Raw genomic sequence first — 21,600 nt, 5'->3', positions numbered from 1 at the left:
CTTCACCCTCCCCATCCCAAAGACCCCTCCCTTCCCATTCTGCTCTCCTCTGTCACTGAGCACTGTTTTCATTAAAAAAATTTTTTTAATATTTATTTATCTGGCTGCGCCAGGTCTTAGTTGCGGCATGTGGGATCTTTAGTTGCGGCATGTGGGCTCTTAGTTGGAGCGTGTGGGATCTAGTTCCCTGACCAGGGATTGAACCCAGGCCCCCTGCATTGGGAGCGCAGAACCTTAGCCACCAGACCACCAGCGAAGTCCCTGTTTTCTTCTTAATAGGGATCACACTCCCATAATCACACATCTGTTGGCTTATGTATTCAATCTCCCTTCTATAGATGATATACCCTCTCAGGGCAGGGGCTGTGCTGTTTTATTCACCAGTATGTACCCCGTGCCTCACAAATACCCCAGTATATAATAGATGCTCAATGCACATTTTCTGAAGAAGGAAGAAAGAGGGCAAGGAGAGAGGCAGGGAGCAAAAAGGAGAAGGGAAATAGGAAAGAAGGAAGGAAGGAACTGTATGACAGGAAATGCTGTCAGGAACAGAGGACTCTGTAGAGTGATGAGGTTAATAGTCAACCACGCATAATGGAGTAAGACAGTATCATCGTCTTATTTGTAATCAATGTTTGATCAGAATTTGAAATTGTCTCTAAGGGTATCTATAACTAACTCCTTAGTCTGATTATTTCTCCTAGTTACTGAATTTTCATTAACAATTACCTTTTATAATACTTATCTTTTTGAAAATGTTGTTCATTTATTCATTCAGCAAATATGTATTGAGGACCTACTAGACACCAAGACGCAGTACAAGATAGAGTCATTAAGAGACCAGGATCTATGTCAGATTCTGTGGGTTCAGATCAGGAGCCATGGGACCTGAGTAGCTATCTCTCTGTGACCTTGGTTTCCTCTCTCCAAAGGGAAAAACTATTAGATCTGCCTTATTGTGCTGTGATGATGAAGTGAAGTGTTAGCTGCTGAGGATAGAGTGGTTGGAAGGGCAGACCCTGCCCCTGCTCTCTGAGTCCACAGCCTATGAAGGGAGACAGACTTTAAACACATCACTGTACAAACAGCTGGTTTATTCTCACCAGGACAAGTGCTTTGACAATGACAATGTACCATGAGGTGCATCTTGGGGGTCCTAATCTGGTCTGGGAGGGGTGCTGGTCAGACAGGGCTTCGCTGAGGAAGTGACGCATAAACTGAGACTTGAGGGTTGAGAAAAAGGTTCCCAGGTGAAAGGAGAAGCGTGGAATTGGAGCAATCACCCTGCATTTGGAAGGAGCAGGGTGGTTCCTGGGACGACTGTGTTTTACCAATTATAAGATGTATTTTTTTAAATTAAAAATCTCTGAAATCAGGACCTGTCTTACAAATGATGACATCTTAGATTCAATGAAATACAGAATTAAAACAAAAACAAGAACAGAAAAGCCCAGAGAGGCTGGAGAGCAGAAAGTAAGACGAGAAGAGGTCGGGGGGGGGGGGATGCAAGACCACATAGGTCTTGAGAAGGATGTTGACCTTTATCTCAAGAGCAAAGGAGAGTCATGGAAAGGTTTTAAGCAGGGGAGTGACATGAAAATATGAATTTATGAAAAGGCTCACCCAGCCTTTTGTGAAAAGTATGAACTGGAGTGAGGGATGGTACATGCACGGAGACTGTCTGGGGCTCCCGCAATAGTACAGGCAAGAGATGGCGGTAGTTGGACCGGGGCTGTGTGAGTGGAAGCAGACAGAAGGTGGACTCAACGATATTTAGTGGGTCGAATCAACATGACCTGATGATAAAGTCATTATGGGGAACAGAGGGAAAAGATTTCAGGAATGACTGGAGGTCTCTGGCTTGGGTAACTTGCTGGAGAACATTTCTGCTTCCCAAGATAGGGAACTTGGAGGAGGAACTGAGTGGGGAGAAGGTCAGTAGAGCAGACTACCCCATCCTTCCTTAAACTCTCACTCTACCCCCTTGGCTTCAAGGAAGCCACTTCTGGTTCACCTCCTACCACTCTGATGTTCACTCTGGAGCTCTCCTCCGTTCCCGTGGCTTGCATCCCTTTATGCCTTGGAGCCCCTAACTTATGTTCATTCTAGAATTCTCCTCTGAGCTTTAGAACCGTATAAGCAGCTGCCTACGTGACTACTCTCACTGGATGCCACACAAGCCCTCACACTAACCGTGTCCAAAACTGAACACATAACCTCCTCCCCAACCTTGTTGGTTCTACCCACTGAACACAGGTCTAGATGCATTACTCTAAAATCTGACTTTTGTGCTATTTTGAAAAGTTTAGTTGGAACCAAAGTATAAAACAGTGATCCAAATTGAATCACAGTAGTCGTTCATCTTGGAGAAGCATCCTCACTAAAGGAACAAGACCCCCTTTCCCCAGGCCCTCTCTGTCACAGTGCCCTGATTCATTTGCTTCCCAGCACTTCTCACTTTCCGGAAGTTTCTCGTTTGCTTCCATCTTCCATGCTCATTGTCTGTGAACAAGGCTTCTCTGACTGCGTCAGTCCCGTGGTCCAGCACTTACAGTGATGCCCAGCTTGGAGACAGCACAATCCTGACTTTCCAAGGGTGTTTCCAACCTGTGTGTGAGCTGTTGACACTGAGTCTGGGCAACTCTCTGGAATGAGAGTATACAGAGCTGCCAGAGTGACAGGTGTTTTTATATTAATCTGAATCTCTTCCATGTGAATACCTTGAAGGCAGAGATATTTTCCCTTCCTTATTTAGCATATAGTACATACTCAAAACTGTTTTGTTTTAACATCTTTATTGAAGTGGAATTGCTTTACAATAGTGTGTTAGTTTCTGCTTTATAGCAAAGTGAATCAGCTATACGTATACATATATCCCCATATCTCCTCCCTCTTGCGTCTCCCTCCCACCCTCCCTATCCCACCCCTCTAGGTGGTCACAAAGCACCGACATGCTCAAAACTTTTGAAAAAATTTATTGTGTGACATGAACAAGGACAAAATGCGAAGTGGGAAAGCAGGATTGCTCAGCTTTGAATTTCCAGAATGTTTTCCTGCCCCTTGAAATATTTCCCAGATTTGAAGGTAGATTTTCCTAAACCGAGAGCTCTTCCCCAGTAATAAATTTGGCATTTCATGAGCTCTTCTGACTCTTTAAGATATTGCATCAATGAGTGAACAGAAGCAGGAATCTGGTTTGAATGAGCCACGCCTGACAAATCCTTACAGCTCTTCTTGAGGTAGACGAAAGCAGATTTCCTTCTAGGCGAACCTGGGATGGGAAGGTTCCTTACTGCCCCACAATGATTTAGCCAGGTAGTGACAGCTCCAGAGCAATGCTTTGAAAATTCTCATGTGCGTCCAAAGCACCGGGATCTTGTTAAGATGCAGATTCTGATTCAGTGGGTCTGGGGTGGGCCTGAGAATCTGCATTTCTCACCAGCTCCCAGGTGGTATGGGTGCTGCTACTCTGGGGACCACACTTTAAGTGGCAAGGCCCTAGACTGGAATATTTCCCCACAAGCCAGACTGGACACAGATGTTCCTGGACTTATTCCAAGGGTTGTTGAAAAACTGAGCCTTTCAGGTTTTGAGAATTTTTAAAAAATAGATATGATTAAAAATAGAGAATTTTAATAGATTAAAATTAATAAAAATAGACAGTTTCTTATCCCCATGCTATAGATCAAGTAGCTGAAGCCCACGGAGGTTAAATGATTCAGCCCAGATCACAGGGCTGGTAGGTGGCAAGATATTGTAAATTCAGTTCTCTTCATTCCAAGCCCAATGCTCTGTCTCCTTTATCACATCTGTTCTCACACTTTTGCGTATTCCTTCCTCCCTCCCTCCTTTCTTCCTTCCCTTTCCTTCCTTCCACGAGGGCTTACAGAGCACCTCTTCGGGGCATTTGCCTTTGCGCAAAGCACTGCAGCTGTCTTGGATGTCTGTTCCCGTTCCCGCCAGCCCGGATTGTACCCTGTCTTTAAGACACAGTTGAAAAGCAACTTACTCTGTCACACTTTCATGTACTGTGCTGTCCCCAAACCCCATTCTGAGTGGGGAAGCTACAGCTTACAGGAAGAAAATTGATATTCAGGCTAATGTAGTACTATCAAAGAAGGTCCATTAACGTCCTGTCATTTAGATCCATTTAAGTCATCTAACTCAAAAACAGACTTACAGAAGGTAGTTTTTATCGAGAACCCTAGCCATCCTTTTCAAACTCAGGTGGAATGAGTCATCCTCATGGTCTCAGCTGGTGGCAGCCTCTGGCATTTCTCTACCTGCTTCGGAACACCATATTCTAGTTCTAGCAAAGGAACTCCACGGAGGCTGTGCACCATCCATTTCACAGGGAGAAGAAGAATTTGGAAAAATTAGGGATGCTCTGAAAGTGCCTGGCGGCTCTTCGTGCCCGTCTAATTCTAATGAAAGATGAGTGCGTTCAAAGCAGGTGGTACCAGCACCTGTAGCCGTTTGCTGTGTTGCTATTTTAAGATAGGATCGGTAGTATTAAAAAACTCTCCAGAAATATCTGCAGGTTGAAAATGTATTATCTGAACCATCCTCTGAGCGCTCAGGACACCTGAATCCACATCGGAGTTATCTATAGCAATGCATTCTGTTTCTCAACATTTTGGAAACCTGCACACACACAGAATGTGAGCTCATGGCAAGGGCAGTCATCTGGTTCAGCTACAGACTGGTCCTAAGACATCTGCAGACCTCACTCTGCTGCCTGGGGTTCCTCTGAAGGAACACAACACACGCTAATTATGACCTTGAACACTCTCATCCTCAGGGGCACTAGGGCGACTCTGCTTAAAGGAATGCTTTGGGAAATTGCTCGGTAACATTAAGAATATTTTTATAATTAAACAATCCTCTTCTCTACATCATCTATTTTCTAAATTTGCATTCTTTTCTTTGGTTTTCTTCAAGACGGCAGGCGAGGGCTGCCTCTGTTACCAGAAAGACTATCAGCTGTTCATACTCAGAGATCATATTCAGAGAAGTGTTGGTAAAATGATGTCTTTCCAACTGAAATAATTTCTCCTTGAAAGAGCTCCAAGAACTTTATTGTATCTTTTCTCTCTCATAGCCCTCTAGAGAATGTGGTAATATCCTGTCCTCATTGTACCGGTGAAAAACCGTGAGTTAACATGACAGGAATGCATTGTTTCATAAAGAGCAATAAACCATTTTGCAAATAAATAAAGCGGAACATCCAGCTGCAGCTGCCAGTTTCCGCCGTGGCCTTTCCTGGTCTTTCCTTCCATTCCTTCCTCCTCGTCTCCAAGTTCCTGGTCTGATTTGTCTTCTGGCAGCTGAGCTCTGTTCTCAGATAATCTTATCTGCTCCCTTTCTCCATCCTAACGGACCCTCCATGTTGACTGATTCCAGTTCTGCAGAGCTGTTCCCAGGCATCTGGGTGAATGCTGTACATTTCAAAGAAAGGATCTTGAAGTGTTTGTTATTAAATTCTTTGCTGGTCATTATAGATGAAGATACGATTGTACAACATGTAATTATCAGAACACTTTTTTTTCCTGAATGAAGTTCTGCTATTTTCTTTTCTGATTTCATCACTGTGCCTAAAATAAAGTTTTAATACATAATAGATGATTTTGTTCACCACTGGCTTCGTCGATGCCAATAGAAGAAATGCTTCTCTGAGAACTTGAATATTAACAGTTCTGGATATATGTTAGTATCCTTTGGTTTCTTACCAAGTTGTAGGTACTTCTTGTACAGTATAGCATAGTGTTTAAGAATGTGGGTTATAGAGTCACATGGGTTCAGATTCTAGTTCCACAACTAACTGTGGAAACTTGAGCAAATTAATTAACTTTTCCAAGGCTCAGTTTCCTGATCTGCAAAGCAGAATTAACAACACTCACCTCAGTGGAGAAAAGGGAACCTTCCTACACTGTTGGTGGGAATGTAAGTTGCTGGAGCCACTATGGCTATACCATAAACAGTATGGAGGTTCCTTAAGAAACTAAAAATAGAGCTACCATATGATCCAGCAGTCCCACTTCTGTGCATATATCTGGAGAAAACTCTAATTTGAAAAGATACATGCACCCCAATGTTCAAAGAAGCACTATTTACAATAGCTAAGACCTGAAGCAGCCTAAATGTCCATCAACAGATGAATGGATAAAGAAGATGTAGTATATATACACAATGGAATACTACTCAGCCATAAAAAAGAATGAAATAACGTAATTTGCAGCAACACGGATGGACCTAGAGATTATCACACTAAGTGAAGTAAGTCAGACAGAGACAGACAAATATCATATGGTATCACTTATATGTGGAATGTAAAATATGATACAAATGGATTTATTTACAAAACAGAAACAGACTCACAGACATGGAAAACAAACTTATGGTTACCAAAGGGGAAAGGACCGGGGGTTGGGATAAATTAAGAGGCTGGGATTAACATATACACACTACTATATATAAAATAGATAACCAACAAGGGCCTACTGTATAGCACAGGAAGCTAAGCTCGATATTTTGTAGTAACCTATAAGGGAAAAGAATCTGAAAAAGAATATATATATATATATATATATATATATATACTGAATCACTGTGCTGTACACCTGAAACTAACACAACATTGTAAATCAACCAATACTCACCTCAGAAAATTATTGTGAGGTTTAAATAAAGATAATGCAGGCTAAATAATTAGTGCAGAACCTGGCATGAAATAAGTACTCAATAAATGGTGTGGTTGTTATTGTTGATGGTCACGATGAGATGATGACAGTAATTATAATAACCAGCCTTGGGGATGGGAAACTCTCCTGTAGGTGATAATTCTAAAAATATCCGATTAAAGTGTGTGTTGAAATCTTCCTTTCCAAAACATTCTGAAACTGATTTCAGATGTGACAAGCAAGATTTGCTGGGTGTCAGCTGGAATTTTTCTGCACACTGGAAAACGCTTGCTGGCTCCAGAGCAGACGGGAGCTACTCTGCAGCAGGAAACTGTGACCTGTGGACATGTAGCAAGAAGTTCCTTTAAATAAACTAAAACGCTTTACAATGACACAGGAAAATCGTTATTAAGTAGCACCTGGCAGCTCTGAATTCAATATTTAGAAGCTTACGGAAATAAAAATATTTTTAAAAGGTAAATCTTTTTGACTCATGAAATCTACATGTATTGGGCATACACAGACTTCAGGAAAGGCTTTCCAGGTCTGGCTAAATTTTGTCATTTTTAGTATTGTTATGGTTTTCTAGAAGGAGGTAAAGACAAATGCTGAGATAGAGAGGAACTTAGACTATCTGAGCAAATTAGCTTAAAGTCTGAATTGTAGAAATTTGAAAAATGACGTCTAATTATTTTCAAGAACTAATGGGTGATTTAACCCAGTCTCGTAGACTTCATGAAATCTTGGGGTTAAAAATAGCACTTTGTCTGAGATCATTTTACAGTTGAAAAATGTGGGATCATAGAAGCCAAGTGAGGTGTTCCATAGAGCCCTAGTTTGTGACAGCAAGTTGGTGACGGGGTGATGAGAAGAGGCACTGAACTCCCAGTCTAGTTCTCTTTCATCAGCTCAGCTCTCCAAGGACCCTTACAATGAACGGCAAAACACATCTGTAGTGGTCACACAAAGTTAATATTAATTTTGCTATATGTTCAGAAAGGACTTATTTCTTTCCCTTCAAGTAGGTTAAATTTCTTCCTAAAATCTTTTCATATGATTTATTCATTTAGAGGTAAAATAATGGTATGTGTTCACTCTCATCTAAAGGATAACAAATTAACGGAATCTAGACTGATGAAGTTTCTTTCTGTTTAGAATTCAAGCAACGACAGCGATACTCAGAAAGCAGCTCTCATGTCACCTCGGGCTTTGTGTGTGTCAATGTGAGGGTTAAATGAGTTAACACATGGAAAATAACTCAGCACAGTGAATACTGGCAATGACAGATCATAATGTTGTTGCTGTGGTCCTTTGGGATGACTATGAATTTCTAAATGAGGATTAGTATATTACTCTGGCTCAGCTACAAGTGTGATGGAGGGAATGAGGTCTTAAATAACATGGCTGTCCAACGGAAATATAATGTGAGCCGTACATGGAATTTTAAGTTGTCTTGTAGCCACGTTACAAAAGTAAAGAGAAACACGTGAAATTAATTTCAATATGTTTTAACCCAATGTGTACAAAATTATTATTTCAATATAATTTTTAAAGTATTAGTGAGATATTTTACATTCTTTTTTTCCCCCACTGTCTTTGAAATCCCATGTATACATTATCTTTACAGTCCATCTCAACTCAGACCGGCCCAGTTTCAAGTCCTCAATGGCCACATGTGGTTAGGGCTCTGTGTTGGACACAGCTGCTCTAGTCCTATGTACACGTGAGCCCAATTTCATCCTTTCTGAAAGTGCCTTTTCTCCTGGCTCTGTCCTCCTTGCTATAAGATCAGTACCCATCATGGTTAAATAGAAATACGTTATATATTTAAATTTGAGTTATACTGCACATAGGCAAGACCTGAGTTGAATGTTTGGCTCACTCTAAAAATAGTTCACTTAAAAAGCAATAGAATATTTCTTTTTCTTGGACTGGTTTCTTTATATTTCAGTAAGTTGTGGCTAACTATATTGTCAAAGTAGAGGGAGGTTGACTTTTTATTTCTTTACTTTGATAGGGAAAAGCTTTGCTGACATGAAAAATACTTAGGTTTACCTTTTGTTAAAGTGCTTTGTTGATTTATGATTCGTGATTTATTTACTAGTTCAGTAAATATTAACTGTTTCGTGTTGCCTGAAAGTATGATTCTAATACTGAAGAGTTTGGTAGCTGGACGGAAGAATACATGTGTTACAACTATAACTTACGACTCCTTATCAAGGACATTATCAAAGGCATTATAGTAGAAGGAAACCTCATATTGCTTTACATAGTGGAAAACAACAACAAATAGATGTGCTGAAAGCTACATAAATAATTGTTAATCAGATGGGAACTTCTGTGTTACTTCTGAAAATTATAGGATATAAAGTAAAATAATCAGGTTAGCTTTCATGTGGAATAGTCGCATCACTTATTTTGAAATTCTAAAATATGAGCCTGGATCCATTCTCAAATCTTAGTTGCACTTAGTGTCAGGTTACCCGACACATCAAGCAGGACACACAATTTTCTCTTGTAAGTTTAATCATGAGGCTATGGGAACTTGGAGTTGAATTCATGCTTCGTTACCCAATGTGTCAATGAACTAAATATGCCAGGCCTTAACTTTCTTATCGGCAAATGCGGAAGAATAACAAGGGCTAGAAATGTAGGAGCACGTCACAAGCTGACGCTGGGCTAGACACCTGACTTGCTGTAACTCATCTAATTCTCATCACCCCCATGTCCCAGGTTGTGGGCACTATGCTATTTCCATTTTACACATGAGGGGGTCGAATTTGCCCAAGCTCACAAAGCCAGCAGTGGAGCCATCATTCAAGCCCAGGCAGGAGCTCCTGAGGGAACTGCCTTGATAACTGAACGTACAGGGGAGAAACAGGGGTTAAACAGAATTACTTAGAGGCATCTTTAAAAATATCTTTAAAAAAGCCCCCACTCTTTCTGTTTAGAAGTTCTTATACAGGTTCACTAAGATATTAGGCAGTTCTGCACTATTCCACAAAACCAAGCCCATCGCTAACTTTAAGAAAAAAAACCAGAAGTATGGAATACTTCCTGATGAAGTGACGAGGTTGGTCCCTGGAAGAGAAACGGGGAGGACCTGAGATGAATGAGGGTTTGACTAAATTGCCTCTGAGGTTCCTTAGAGCCCTGGCCTTCAGTGACTCTAGGTGAATGTCTGGGGTTGAAGGGCGGAGCTCCTGTGCCCTTATTTGGGGTCCACAAAGCCCAAGCCAGGCCATGGCAGTTCATTAGTAAGAAGAATATGTGGTGACAGCTGTTGAGATAAGGTAGCTAAGTGAAGTTCTGCAAATAAGCCTCTGACTGAGAACAGAACTCTTAGTTCAACTGCAAGTCTGTGCAGAATGGACTAGCTCATGGTGAACATTTTCCATCTTTATCTTGTTCTTTTTGGAATTTAATTGCCTTTGGAATCAGTAAAAATTAAACCATGGCTATAGATGTTTGATGACATGCAGTGGAGAAAGTTCCAAATTTTGGAGAGGAAAAGGGGAAGGTAGAAAGAAGAAAGGTAGAGAGAATGGGGGCGGGGGGGGGGGAGAGAGAGAGAGAGAGAGAGAGAGAGAGAGAGGGAGAGAGAGAGAGAGAGAGAGGAGATATAATAGCAGGAAAACAAAATGTGGCTATGAAGGCAAGAATGAAGCCTTTGTGAGGGTAGTCTGCTATAGCACTGAGATAATGATGGTTGAGATAGCTCAAATAACTCCTCTGCTTGCCCTTGGGGTTAAGCTGGCTTTCAGTGTTGGAAAGAGGACCCAAGGGAAAAGTCTGAAATGTTTATTCTAGCAGAAGTGTTAATCTTCTTGGGAGAAGGCAAATCCACCACATGGAGGGATTACCACTGAGCGTGATCTGGGCAACAAAGTCGCAAGGCAAGGGGTCCTCCAGTTAATGCACAATTCCTGAGCTCTCTGTTTACAAGTGGTGGAGACATTTCTATCAGTGAGCAGTGGATCGGTCTTCCCAGAGAGTACTGTGACTCAGCTAAATGGACTGAGGGCAAGATTTAAGAAAGGTGTTTCTCTTGGCTTTATTTATACTAGATTTTGAAAACAGCAACATATGCTTTCTGTTTTTCCAGTGAATTTCAAACACTTCATGATGAGTGTGTTCCTTATATCAAATGTTCATTGTGTGACCAGGTAAATGGCATCATGTCATGCCGGAAGTAAAGAGGCTATGGTCTCCTTCTCATCAGGAAAAAAGCAAACAAGGGGAAAAAATGTTATGTTTGGTCCCTCATGGTCGGTGCCTCAGAACTGTTCAATTGTTACTCACCACTCACCCAAGACAAACAGTCTATTGGCTGAGATAACAAAACTAGCATTCTGTGTCCCTGCTGTCAGTATGGGTATTAAAAAATCCCAAATAGATCCAAATCTGATGCCAAGTGGAGGGAAGAGTCACCTGAATAAGGACTGTGAATGATGTCACTGGGTGAATGATAGCTTTTTCCTTCCTTCCTTTCCTTCTAGAGCTAATGTCTCCCCTCCCCCAAATGCCCTGTTCTCAGGGTGCCTATCACAGTAATCCCATACCTATCTGTGCGTTTATGACTGGGTAACTGAAGCAATATTTCCACTAAGGAATGAGGGGTTCTGAACATTTTCTCACAGTCCCTGGCATATAGCAGAGGACATTCACAAGCATTTCTTACCATGAGTGAGTGGAAATAAGTGATTGTTGATTGAAAGTTCAATATTTGAGAATCTGTTGATTTTTTTTCCCCATAGTGGCTCCCAAAATAGGGGAAGGGAAAGTCTGGAAACAAATCCAATACTCGTGAAAATCACAGACAATCATTTGGATGGATAACAAATTTCTAGATCCAAAAGGATAGAGATACAGTGGTAATATAAGCCAAATTAAAAAAGATGAAATACTCAACCACGCACTTTCAAGATGGGGGAGAATCGACTTAACAGCAGCATGTGTAAATATAGCTAATATTTCCCTCGGCTTTATTACGTGAGTGCCAGAAAGGTTAAGGCAATTCTAGGTGCATTTTCTATGCTTCAACAGAAGCATACAAAAAAAGAAGAAGAGAGGAAGCGATAATTTCATTCCCTTTTGAGGTGACGTCCTGAGGGCAACCAGTTGATGAAGAGATGCAGGAGAGTGGTAATTTTAGAAACCTTGGCTCAAGAAGAGTTTGGTTAGTTTTAGTGCGGGCAGAGAGAGGGCTGGAGAGCACTAGAGAAATACTTAAAGGGCTGTTACGTGGACCAGATGGATTACACATACTCTGGTGGCTCCAGCAGACGAAACCAGAAGCAGTATAGAGAAATTGCAAAAAGACAGGTTCTAGTTCAGTGTAAGAAAGAACTTCCTAGCAGAGCTCCTCCTCTACGAGCATGGAGGAGTAGATTTCTTAAGTCAGATGTATTCAGCAAGAGGCTGCGTGGCTCCTGACTGAATATGTCCTAGTGGGTTAATCTAGTGGGTCGCCAAGGTCCCTTCTAACTCTGTGGCTGTGATTCTCTTGCCATGTTGTAAAACAAAGCCAACTGGCATGAAAGTAGAAGAATACACTTCAGTAATAAAGGACCGGCCTTGAATATCCTTCATCTTCACCAGGGCCTGAAGGGCAAAGCAGTTAGGCAGCTGTCCAAGGTGCTGCATGGAGTGGCCTGTGTGGGCAGTTCTACTTCTCTGTTTTTCAGTTTGTTTTCATGCCTTCTGGGTTTTCAGCTTTTCTTCTTCTTATATAAATCAATTACCCCCCCCCACGTGTATGTGCGCGCGCGCGCGCGCACACACACACACACACACACACACACACACACACACACCCAGGCCTTATTTAAAAGCAAAGACAGAAATACGTAGGCAATGTGTAAAAGAGCTGAACTACACTACCTGGGGCTTCTCTGCCCTGTCCCAGGAGCAAACGAATCCATTTCATTTTCAAAGGTTAGACTTGGTACCTAACGTTGGACTGTTTGGCGGGATTGACATTTAGAGTAGCTAAAAATCTCTGCAGTGTGAGGTAGACCCAGGAACATTGTGAGGGTGATATACCTGTCCTGTTCTCTATTCTCTATTTGTGCAGCCTTTCCTATGTTACTTGATTTTTTTGGTCCCTTAGTTTTTCCCACTCCCCAGATGGAAGCAATAATAGCATCACTCCTTAGGGGTATGAAAATGAAGTAACTTCATGCATGTAAAGAAGTTACAACTACACCAGGTGCACAGACAGCAAATATTAGTGTTATTATATACTGTGTTTGGGATCCCCAGATTTGATAGTTGGCTAGAGGGACTCACAGGACCCGGAAATGTAGTTACACTCACAGTTAAGGTTTCTTATAGCACAAGGATACAGATAAAAATCAGCAAAGGAAAAAGGTGCAGTGGGTGGAGTTCAGGTACACTGGACCACTTGCAAGCTTCCAGTTTGCCTCCCGTACAGTCACACAGAGAGAGCTCAATTCTCTCAGCAATGACGAGTGACAACACATGCACAGTGTCACCAACCACCCACCCATGCCTTGATGCCCAGGGTTCTGGGTTTTATTGGGGTGGGGGGGGGTCCGTCAGTCACATAGGCATGCAGAGCATGTGTGACTGACCTTAGCCACTCGGTCTTCAACTCCTCCACCTTCCCCAACAAGAAGTCCAACTGACAGGGTGTGACCCAAAGCTCAGGCAAACGAAGACACTTTATCAGTCAGGATCCTCCCAGGGTTCAGAAGAACCAGTCAAGGGACAGTCCTGAAGACTTTTGGAATGTGGAGGGTTTGGGCAACTCAGGCCTACTGAGTTAACCATTTACTGCACATATATGTAAATCTTGCTTATTTGAACAACCCAATTCAACCATTTTCTTAATGTTTTGAATGGCTTTTTTTTTTTTTTAGTATGTGAACGTTTATTGAATGTCTACTGTGTGCATAGCTCTTATCATCTTCTCTCTATAAAGCTAGAAACTAATTTCAGTTTCAATCATGTTATAAACACAGGAAATTGTTATTACTCTAGTATAAAAGGACACACCAGAGACTAAGATCAATGCCATTGTTGCAATAATGGTGATAGCACAGTGCCCCATAAATTTTGACTACAAGTACATGTCAAGTGCTTTAGGTATAGTATTAGTTTTAGTCTTTCTCAACAACGCTGGAAGGTAGGTAACAGCTCTGCTTTACAGGTGAGGCAATAAAGGTCCAGGGTTCTGAAAACTCCCCCAAGACTCCTGTCAGTAAGGGGTCAAGAATACATCGACCATCTGATTCCAAATCTCATGGTCTTAACATCATACATGATAGCTTCCTATGACCTTGAGAAACAAAGGCTCTCAGAAATACTTTGAAACATTAAAAATCTAACAAAATTTAGGAGACTTTATACATCTCAAGATCCACAGAATGTTTAGACGGGGGGCAGAGTTGTGGCTAGAACACGTGTTCATTTTACCAAAAGAAGAGATTCCTGCAAAGAAGATTCCAAGATGCCTCGCTCCCTCAAAATGTGGTGTAGAAGACACAAAAGCAAGGAACACGGAGATACAAAAGGGGGGAGAAGTTATATAGCTATTTTGAGTGTCTTGGTTAATAAGGGGGACATAAAGTCTGAATGCCTTACAAGATTCCAAAATGGCTGACACCATGACTTATTTGTAATCATATCTTTTTCCTTCCCCTGTTATTAGATCTCAGTCTGTGGTAGAAGCTGGGACCCTGAAACATGAGGACAAGGGAGAGAATGAGAACACTCAGCCACTCCTGGCTCTGGACTGAACCCTGAGCCACCCTGTGCTCCGGACATCGCCAGCCCTCAGTGGTAGCAGCCACCAGGAAGCACATGTGCAACTGACCCCACAATGCGTGCGTTCGGCTCGACACAAGGGCCTCCTCTCCTGCCACCCAGTAATGACTCTCACCAGCCATTGGTCTAAGCAGCCAAAGTTGAACAAAGACTTGAGAGATGCTTTTTTTTTTCAATGAGGGAATTGGAGGATGAAGCAAGGCAGTTATGGAAACAAGATTCCCCCCATCCCATATTTATAGTATTAAGTGAATTGAAAAGAGAAAAACTAAATCTGACGCACACACTTCATTAGGATAAGGATCTTTCTGAGGCTTTGCAGAGACTCTGTCCAGTTTTTGCAATTTAAGATTAAGTGCATTTCCAAGTAGATACATAAGAATTAAACTGTGCAGACACAACTGTCAAGTTTAATGTAGTGCAAAGCCCCAAGACAATAGTATCTCCAGTGATTTCCATTCCTATATTGAAATACTTTCTTTGACCTCATCACCAGCATCAAATTTCAAATTGTTCAGCCTAAGGGCACGTTCTCGTAGGTCTGGCTGTTTGCAGAGCTTGTTGTTGTTTTTTTTTTTGATATCCTGCAAAAATGATTTTGATATCACATCTTTGATCAGGCCACCAGCTGATTATCATGAGCTAATTTTAAACAAAGACACAAACGGAAAGATCTCTATTTCATCTTAGCAATGTGACTTCCCACAGGGGATGTGTGTCTCTAGAGGGTGGGGGGGGGTCTCATTGAAAATACATGTCACTGATTAATGAATCCATTCAAGTTGCCTCACTTGGGTCACTACAGAAAAGAAAAGTGCTACAAAAGTATCACACCGCTCCCCACGTCCCCTCACCTCCCCTTGCAACCAGTTAAAGGTGTGCAGAAAGGGCCTGGCTGTTGCTGAGAGGGTAGGTATCAATCATGGAGGAAGACCCTTAAGGATGGTGAAATATGAAAGAACTGAAAATAAGAGAAGACCAGGAATGCAGGATGAAATGCCAAAGATCACTTTATTTCTTTGTTTATTATCCTTAGAAATGGAGTCCCCAGCTATCCATTCAAAGGAAATCAGATAAAAAATAAGCAGATTATCATAAGATATGATATCCTTACTTGTGCCATGTTTCCCAAAACCAGGTGTATGTTCTTAGCTATCTCTTATTCTCCCAGCCATCTGCATGACATGGGCCTTCATTAGTATGACCAGTTGGTGCTCAATGTCAAACAAAAAATATTTTAGTTGATAATGAGCAGTAAAATATGATTTTACACGTTAAGTACTTGGGAGGGTTAATTTGTTGGCTAAAAAATTCAAAGGAAAGAGGTGATTCAACTGGCCATAATCACCCTCAATAGATACTAATCTTAATCATGTATTACGTCTCTTTCTTAATGGATCTAGTGTTATAATTTTTTTCTACTGGTAGAAAATAATAACAGAAGTGATTTTTGTATTCCACCCTTGAAATAAAATTGAAAGAGAATTTAAAATATTTCTTAACCAATTGCATCACAGTATAAATAAAACCAATTCATTTTGTGTAGACATTTCAAATAACAAAAAAATAACACTGAAATAATTCTACCAATGCAATGACTGAAACACTTTTCTTATATACCACAACATAGGGAAGAAAGATGAAGAATTAAAGCGAATTGGAAAACCCATTTTATTACTTGAGTTTATAAAATAGTTGTGGGATCCAGTATTTCAAATGCTACTGGAGTCTATTATTGCCAACATTCTGCAGCAGTAATAGCTCTGGCTTTCCAATCGGCAATATTTAGAATCCTCCTGTAGTGACCCGATTTTAAATACCATACTATAATTACTAAGTTAAGAGCTAGTTTTGACTCTATTCCATGATTTCATTAAATGAATCAAAGATGATGGTTCAACAGTGACAACTTACACTTTGAATTTCTTTATGTGTATGCAATATACATACAAGAACCAAATTCAGTAAGTGACATGAATGTTACCACATGAACACTAGATTGTATTGTTCTTTGTCAGTCATTTCTTCTGTTCAATAAATACTGAAGGACACAAATGCTTTTTTATTTTTCAAGAGTTTGCTTTTTCTTCTGGATTTCGGTAATTAATTTGGACATTTTTCCTCACATGCTTCTTCATCTATTTTAGTGAGATTTTTCAACATTGGCAAAACAGAAGGAAAGAGGACAAATATTTTACAAACTCTGACTGGAAGCTGAAGTCCTTAAAGACAAGCAAAGGGGGTTCATTTCAATATTAAAGAATGTTTTCTAAACAAGATAAAGGAAGCATCTTTCTTTGTCCTTCAATGGAAAAGAAAGCACAAGTGTTTTTTCTACCTGCGAATGAAATCTGGTAACCTATGTGTCATTTCTCCAGCATTTTTGTTCATATTGGCTTAAAATTCAGTGCATGAATATCATTACATTCTTATAGCTAACATTTCTAGTTAGCTTTGATTTAAAAAACACAAAATTTAATGCATCAATATTCCTCTAAATTAATGACGTGGTCATCTTCGGAACGAGTGGGCAACTGTTCTTTCTATGCAGTAGGAAATTTTAAAGCCGAACTATCAATAATGATTGCCATCTCAAAGTGAAGCTCAAATGGCAGAAGTTTCTCAAGCCAGGGAGATGTCAGAGTCTTCCAAACAATTTCAAAGAGGAAAGCGATTTTTACATCCTACACGCAGGACAGAGATCCTGGCATATTCTTGGTCTTCCACTCTGCCATCCTTCATAGTTTTACAAAATTTTGATGGGAGTCCTTTCAACGGCCTCATCACTCACAAGGATCCCCAACAGAAAACACTCTGGATTCCAGCCCTGTTTCATAGACGCAAAGAGACCAGGAGCCAGGTGTCCTAGCAGCCCCCTATTACCTGATCCCAAGAGAAAATTTTCACTTGGAGAAATTTTACTTTTTGTTTTCTAATGCCTAGTGCTTGACATTAAAAAAATTTACATGCGTCATTGTTATAACTCATTACAAAATGACTCCAAGTACTTCTTCAGTGTAAAAAGTTCCTCTTAGAAATAAATACCATTTTGACAGTATCTCCACCATTCACATAGCGAGGAGAGAAATTAAGACATGAGCTCTCAATGGTGACAAAAAAGCAAAGAGACGCAATGGGTAGGGAGCAGTACGGTTCATGAAGACATTGGCATAATTATGTCTTTCTCCTTTGTATTAGGAAAATAGAATCGTTTTTTCATATGAGTGCCTTTTACTAAAAATAATTAAAAGAGGGACGTCTGAGTTCATCAGGAAAGTTACGATTAAGCAGAACTAAAGCGTTTATACAGCTTGCCATTAAACTCAACAAAAAAGTAGCGGTGTGTGATGACAAAATCATCCTGCTTCCCTAGAAAAATATAATTGCATAGAAAAATTAAAAACTAAAGCAATCCATTTACAGTTTCTACATATACTCTCATTTACACTGATTTCGCCTATTCTAAGTGGAAAAAATATCTTTGGCCGGCAAGGTAGAAGCTATCATGGGTTCACCTGGAATACAGGCATCAGATGGGGGCTGTCATGGATGAAATACCGCAGGTATTTTCTAAAAGAATTGCAGCGAGGCATATATTCCCTTTAGTGTCATCCAACCCTCGGAGGAGGTTTAGAATTTTTCAGGCTGCAAATCCAGGGAATTAAGGGCTGTGGTGTTTGAACGTCTATGCCCACATCCAAGGTGACTGAACCAGAGAGGCAGCCTCTCTCCAGCGTGTCCTGAGCCTGCCCAAAATGCTAAATCGCAGGAAGGCTGCGTCTCTGATGGGGTGTCAGCTCGGGGTGCCACACATCCACGATGAAGATCAGCCGGAAAGACGTGGCATCCTGCCACACCTCATGCTCAAAGGAGTCATCAAAGATGAGCACCTTGCCTTCTTCCCATGTCCTGGAACAGAAAAGCATGGAAGCTTGTGATTCAGATGCCTGAGGATCAATCCACGTCTGTGTTCAGGAAGGCTCTCTCATGATAACCTTTGCAATAGGACCAGGTAAGTGAAACACAGGATGTGTTCTTTCCTCGGTGATTAAGAAAGAATTTCAGGATGCTTACCATGAACATCAGCTTTCACGCTCAGCACTGAAGGTATACAAAAGGCAGGAGACTGGTGATAAGGGTAAACTTATTCTTGGTACAAACCTAGGCAAGGCTTGTTCAGTCGGGCGAGCACTCAAAAGTGTGCCCCAGTGGCTCATTCCCAAGGTGGCCTCCCAGTCAATGGCTCCATGGTATCCTCCCTGGCATTTCAGAGATTGGTGTGGAAGTACAGACAGTGACTGGGTCTCAGGCATTTTGATGTCCCATAGGCATGGTGTCTGTGCATCTCCAAATGATTCTCTTTTCAACCCATTCCATTTGTTAAAGTTCCATTTTATGGAAGGGCAGATTGTTTATACTCCTAATGTTATACGCTGTGCAAGTGGGTTATCCATGGAATATTTGAAATGAATGCTGCAAAACATCCTTTAGGGCTGACAGCACTACTTCACAAGATACCTGTAGAGGAGCTAAGATCTAAATACGGTGTTAGTCTAAATAAGACACAGCCGAGAGAGTAAAGTGCAGGGCGCAGTCATACAACGCCTTTCAAACCCAAGGGAAGTTTATTATTTCTGCTAATGTTTTCTTCTTTTTCGAATAGGTATTAATTGTCAATATGGCAAATGCTAAGTTATGTTTCTGAAATGAAGTTTTTACTAGGAAATTTTTTCTAGATATCAAAATTCCTCTCAAGTATTTAAAATCTTACTTCCTGGATTAGCAAATAATTAAAATTATAGGAGGAAAATGCTAGCTTGATTTCAACTTATTGCATTATCATAAAGAAGTTTTCCTTAGGGAAATGATTTGTCTTTTTATGTTCATTACCTGATTAATCAATATTAAATTAGATAATATTATCTAATATTATCTAATGTTACACACGGCAAGCTTTCTCAACCTTGGCAATACTGACATTTTTGCCAGGTAATTCTTTGTTTTGGCGGGGGGCGGGGGCTGTCCTGTGCTCTGTGAGACGTTTAGCAGCACCTCTGGTCTCCGCTAGATACTAGTAGCACGCCCTTACAAACTGTGACAATCAAAAATGTCTCCTGGGCTTCCCTGGTGTCGCAGTGGTTAGGAATCTGCCTGCCAATGCAGGGGACACGGGTTCCAGCCCTGGTCTGGGAAGATCTCACGTGCCGCGGAGCAACTAAGCCTGTGTGCCACAACTACTGAGCCTGTGTGCCACAACTACTGAGCCTGTGCTCTAGAGCCCACAAGCTACAACTGCTGAGCCCACAAGCCACAACTACTGAGCCCGCGAGCCACAACTACTGAGCCCACGTGCCACAACTACTGAAGCCTGCGCACCGGGAGCCTGTGCTCCACAACAAGAGAAGCCACTGCAATGAGAAGCTCACACACCTCAACGAAGAGTAGCCCTTGCTTGCCACAACTAGAGAAAGCCCGCGCACAGCAACGAAGACCCAATGCAGCCAAAAAAAAAAAAAAAAAAAAGTCTCCAGTCATTGCCAAATGTCCTGAGTTGGAAGGCAGTGAAGTGGGAGACAAATTTGTCTGAGACATATTAATGAATCTGACACTAAAATTTCCAAATAATTTAAAGTAACAAATATCTGCAAGTTAAAAGCTCCTTGAAGTTGGGAACCAATCCTCTGTTCTGTTACCCATTCTCTCCCCAGCCCCACCTCCTGCGCTGCCTCACACACCTACCCGGATGTCTTTGTTTTAACTGAAGTACAGTCGATTCACAATGTTGTGCAATTGCGAGTTTATTTTTATTTTTTGGCCACGCCGCACAGCCTGTGGGACCTTAGCTCCCTGACCAGGGATGGGGCCCACAACCCCATTAGTGGAAGCACACAGTCCTAACCACTGGACCGCAGGGGAGGTCCCACCTACCCTAAAGTCTTGCACTCAATAAATGAGTTGCTTGGCTCTTTGATCCAATTCCTCTGAAGGGTCAGGGTCTACTGGAGTCCCATCCAAGTGTAACGAAGGACAAAAATATATAGACTCAGGGGCAAATGACTGACTATGTATTCATTACCATGCAAAGTCAAATTTGAAAAGAAAAGCAAAGTTAAGAAATGAAAAAAATGACAAGAAAAAAGAAGCAAAATGATCCCTAGCTTATACAGTTTGGTGGTCATTTCCTCGGCCTTGTTATCAGTGGGACTAAGCAATGTCAGTGACAAGCCTACAATACAGGCAGAAGACAAGGGGGGAAGGGCATGCAAAAGAAAACAACAGTACATCCATGTTCACAGCAGCATTCCTCACAGTAGCCAAAAGGTGGAAGCAACACCAGTGTCCACTGACAGATGAATGGATAAACAAATGTGGTCTATACATACAATGGAATATTCCTCAGCCTTAGAAGGAAATTCTGACAATGCTACAACATGGATGAACCTTTAGGCCATCATGCTAAGCGAAATTAGCCACTCATGCAAGGACAAATACTGTATGATTCCACTTATATGCAGCACCTAGAGTAGTCAAATTCATACAGAAAATTCAAAGTTACTTTGGCATCACTCTCTATGAGTAATCTCCCTCTATTTGAGAAGACTGAAAACTTCCCAGGGGGTGCAATATCAAAACTCCCTAAGAGAATCTGTGACGTAACGCTTGGTGCGGCAATGACAAGTGATTCTCAACGTTTTCTGAGTGGTAGAGAGTCTAGAACCTACTTAAAGTACTGGAAGTAATTAAGACAACTAAATTGAACATTCTAAGTTTGCACAAAATGACATTTTTCACTAGATTACGGTAAGTATAAGAAAGCCAAAGATTTAGGAATGCTGGATGTGAGAAAAACCTTAAGCACTCCATTCATTAACTTAAATTCCTTATAAATTGGGAAAAGCTTTTAGCGCTGGTTCATTCATGGCATACCAGTGCCTGTAAAGGTGGAACTTAAGTTAGCACTGGGTTGTGGCTTTGCAGATATTTTGGGTCAAATATGGACTAGTGTAAACCACTGATTAAACAATTTTTTAAACGTGAAATCTGGGAGGTATTCCGAGGGGCTGCATTCCATTAGGGCCATAAAATTCTATTAGATTTATACTTGCCTTTCTATTTTCTTTCAGACACT

At 41.2% G+C, this 21,600-nt stretch overlaps 2 protein-coding genes across 11 annotated transcripts in view; one reads left to right on the top strand and one right to left on the bottom strand.

Moving 5' to 3' along the window:
- CLVS1 (clavesin 1) overlaps positions 1-15,338 on the top strand; it is a 212,037-nt gene extending 196,699 nt beyond the window's left edge. Inside the window, exon 8 of the mRNA XM_067712250.1 lies at positions 14,356-15,338. Coding sequence (XP_067568351.1) covers positions 14,356-14,443 — 88 coding nt within the window. The 3' untranslated portion in view covers positions 14,444-15,338. The remainder of the gene's footprint in view (positions 1-14,355) is intronic.
- The window catches only part of ASPH (aspartate beta-hydroxylase), a 217,937-nt gene continuing 202,722 nt past the window's right edge, over positions 6,386-21,600 (bottom strand). For 9 of the 10 annotated variants that reach the window (XM_067712240.1, XM_067712238.1, XM_067712247.1 and 6 more), the window contains one exon: positions 15,464-18,380. In XM_067712240.1, the coding sequence (XP_067568341.1) occupies positions 18,230-18,380 (151 nt within the window). In that variant the 3' untranslated portion in view covers positions 15,464-18,229. Of the gene's footprint in view, positions 7,019-15,463; positions 18,381-21,600 lie in introns of those variants that run through there. The other variant, XM_067712242.1, reaches the window with a different exon arrangement.

This window comes from Pseudorca crassidens, chromosome 17 (genome assembly GCF_039906515.1).
Source record: "Pseudorca crassidens isolate mPseCra1 chromosome 17, mPseCra1.hap1, whole genome shotgun sequence".
Classification (NCBI taxonomy): Eukaryota; Metazoa; Chordata; class Mammalia; order Artiodactyla; family Delphinidae; genus Pseudorca; species Pseudorca crassidens.
This window is presented reverse-complemented; position numbering and strand designations above follow the sequence as displayed.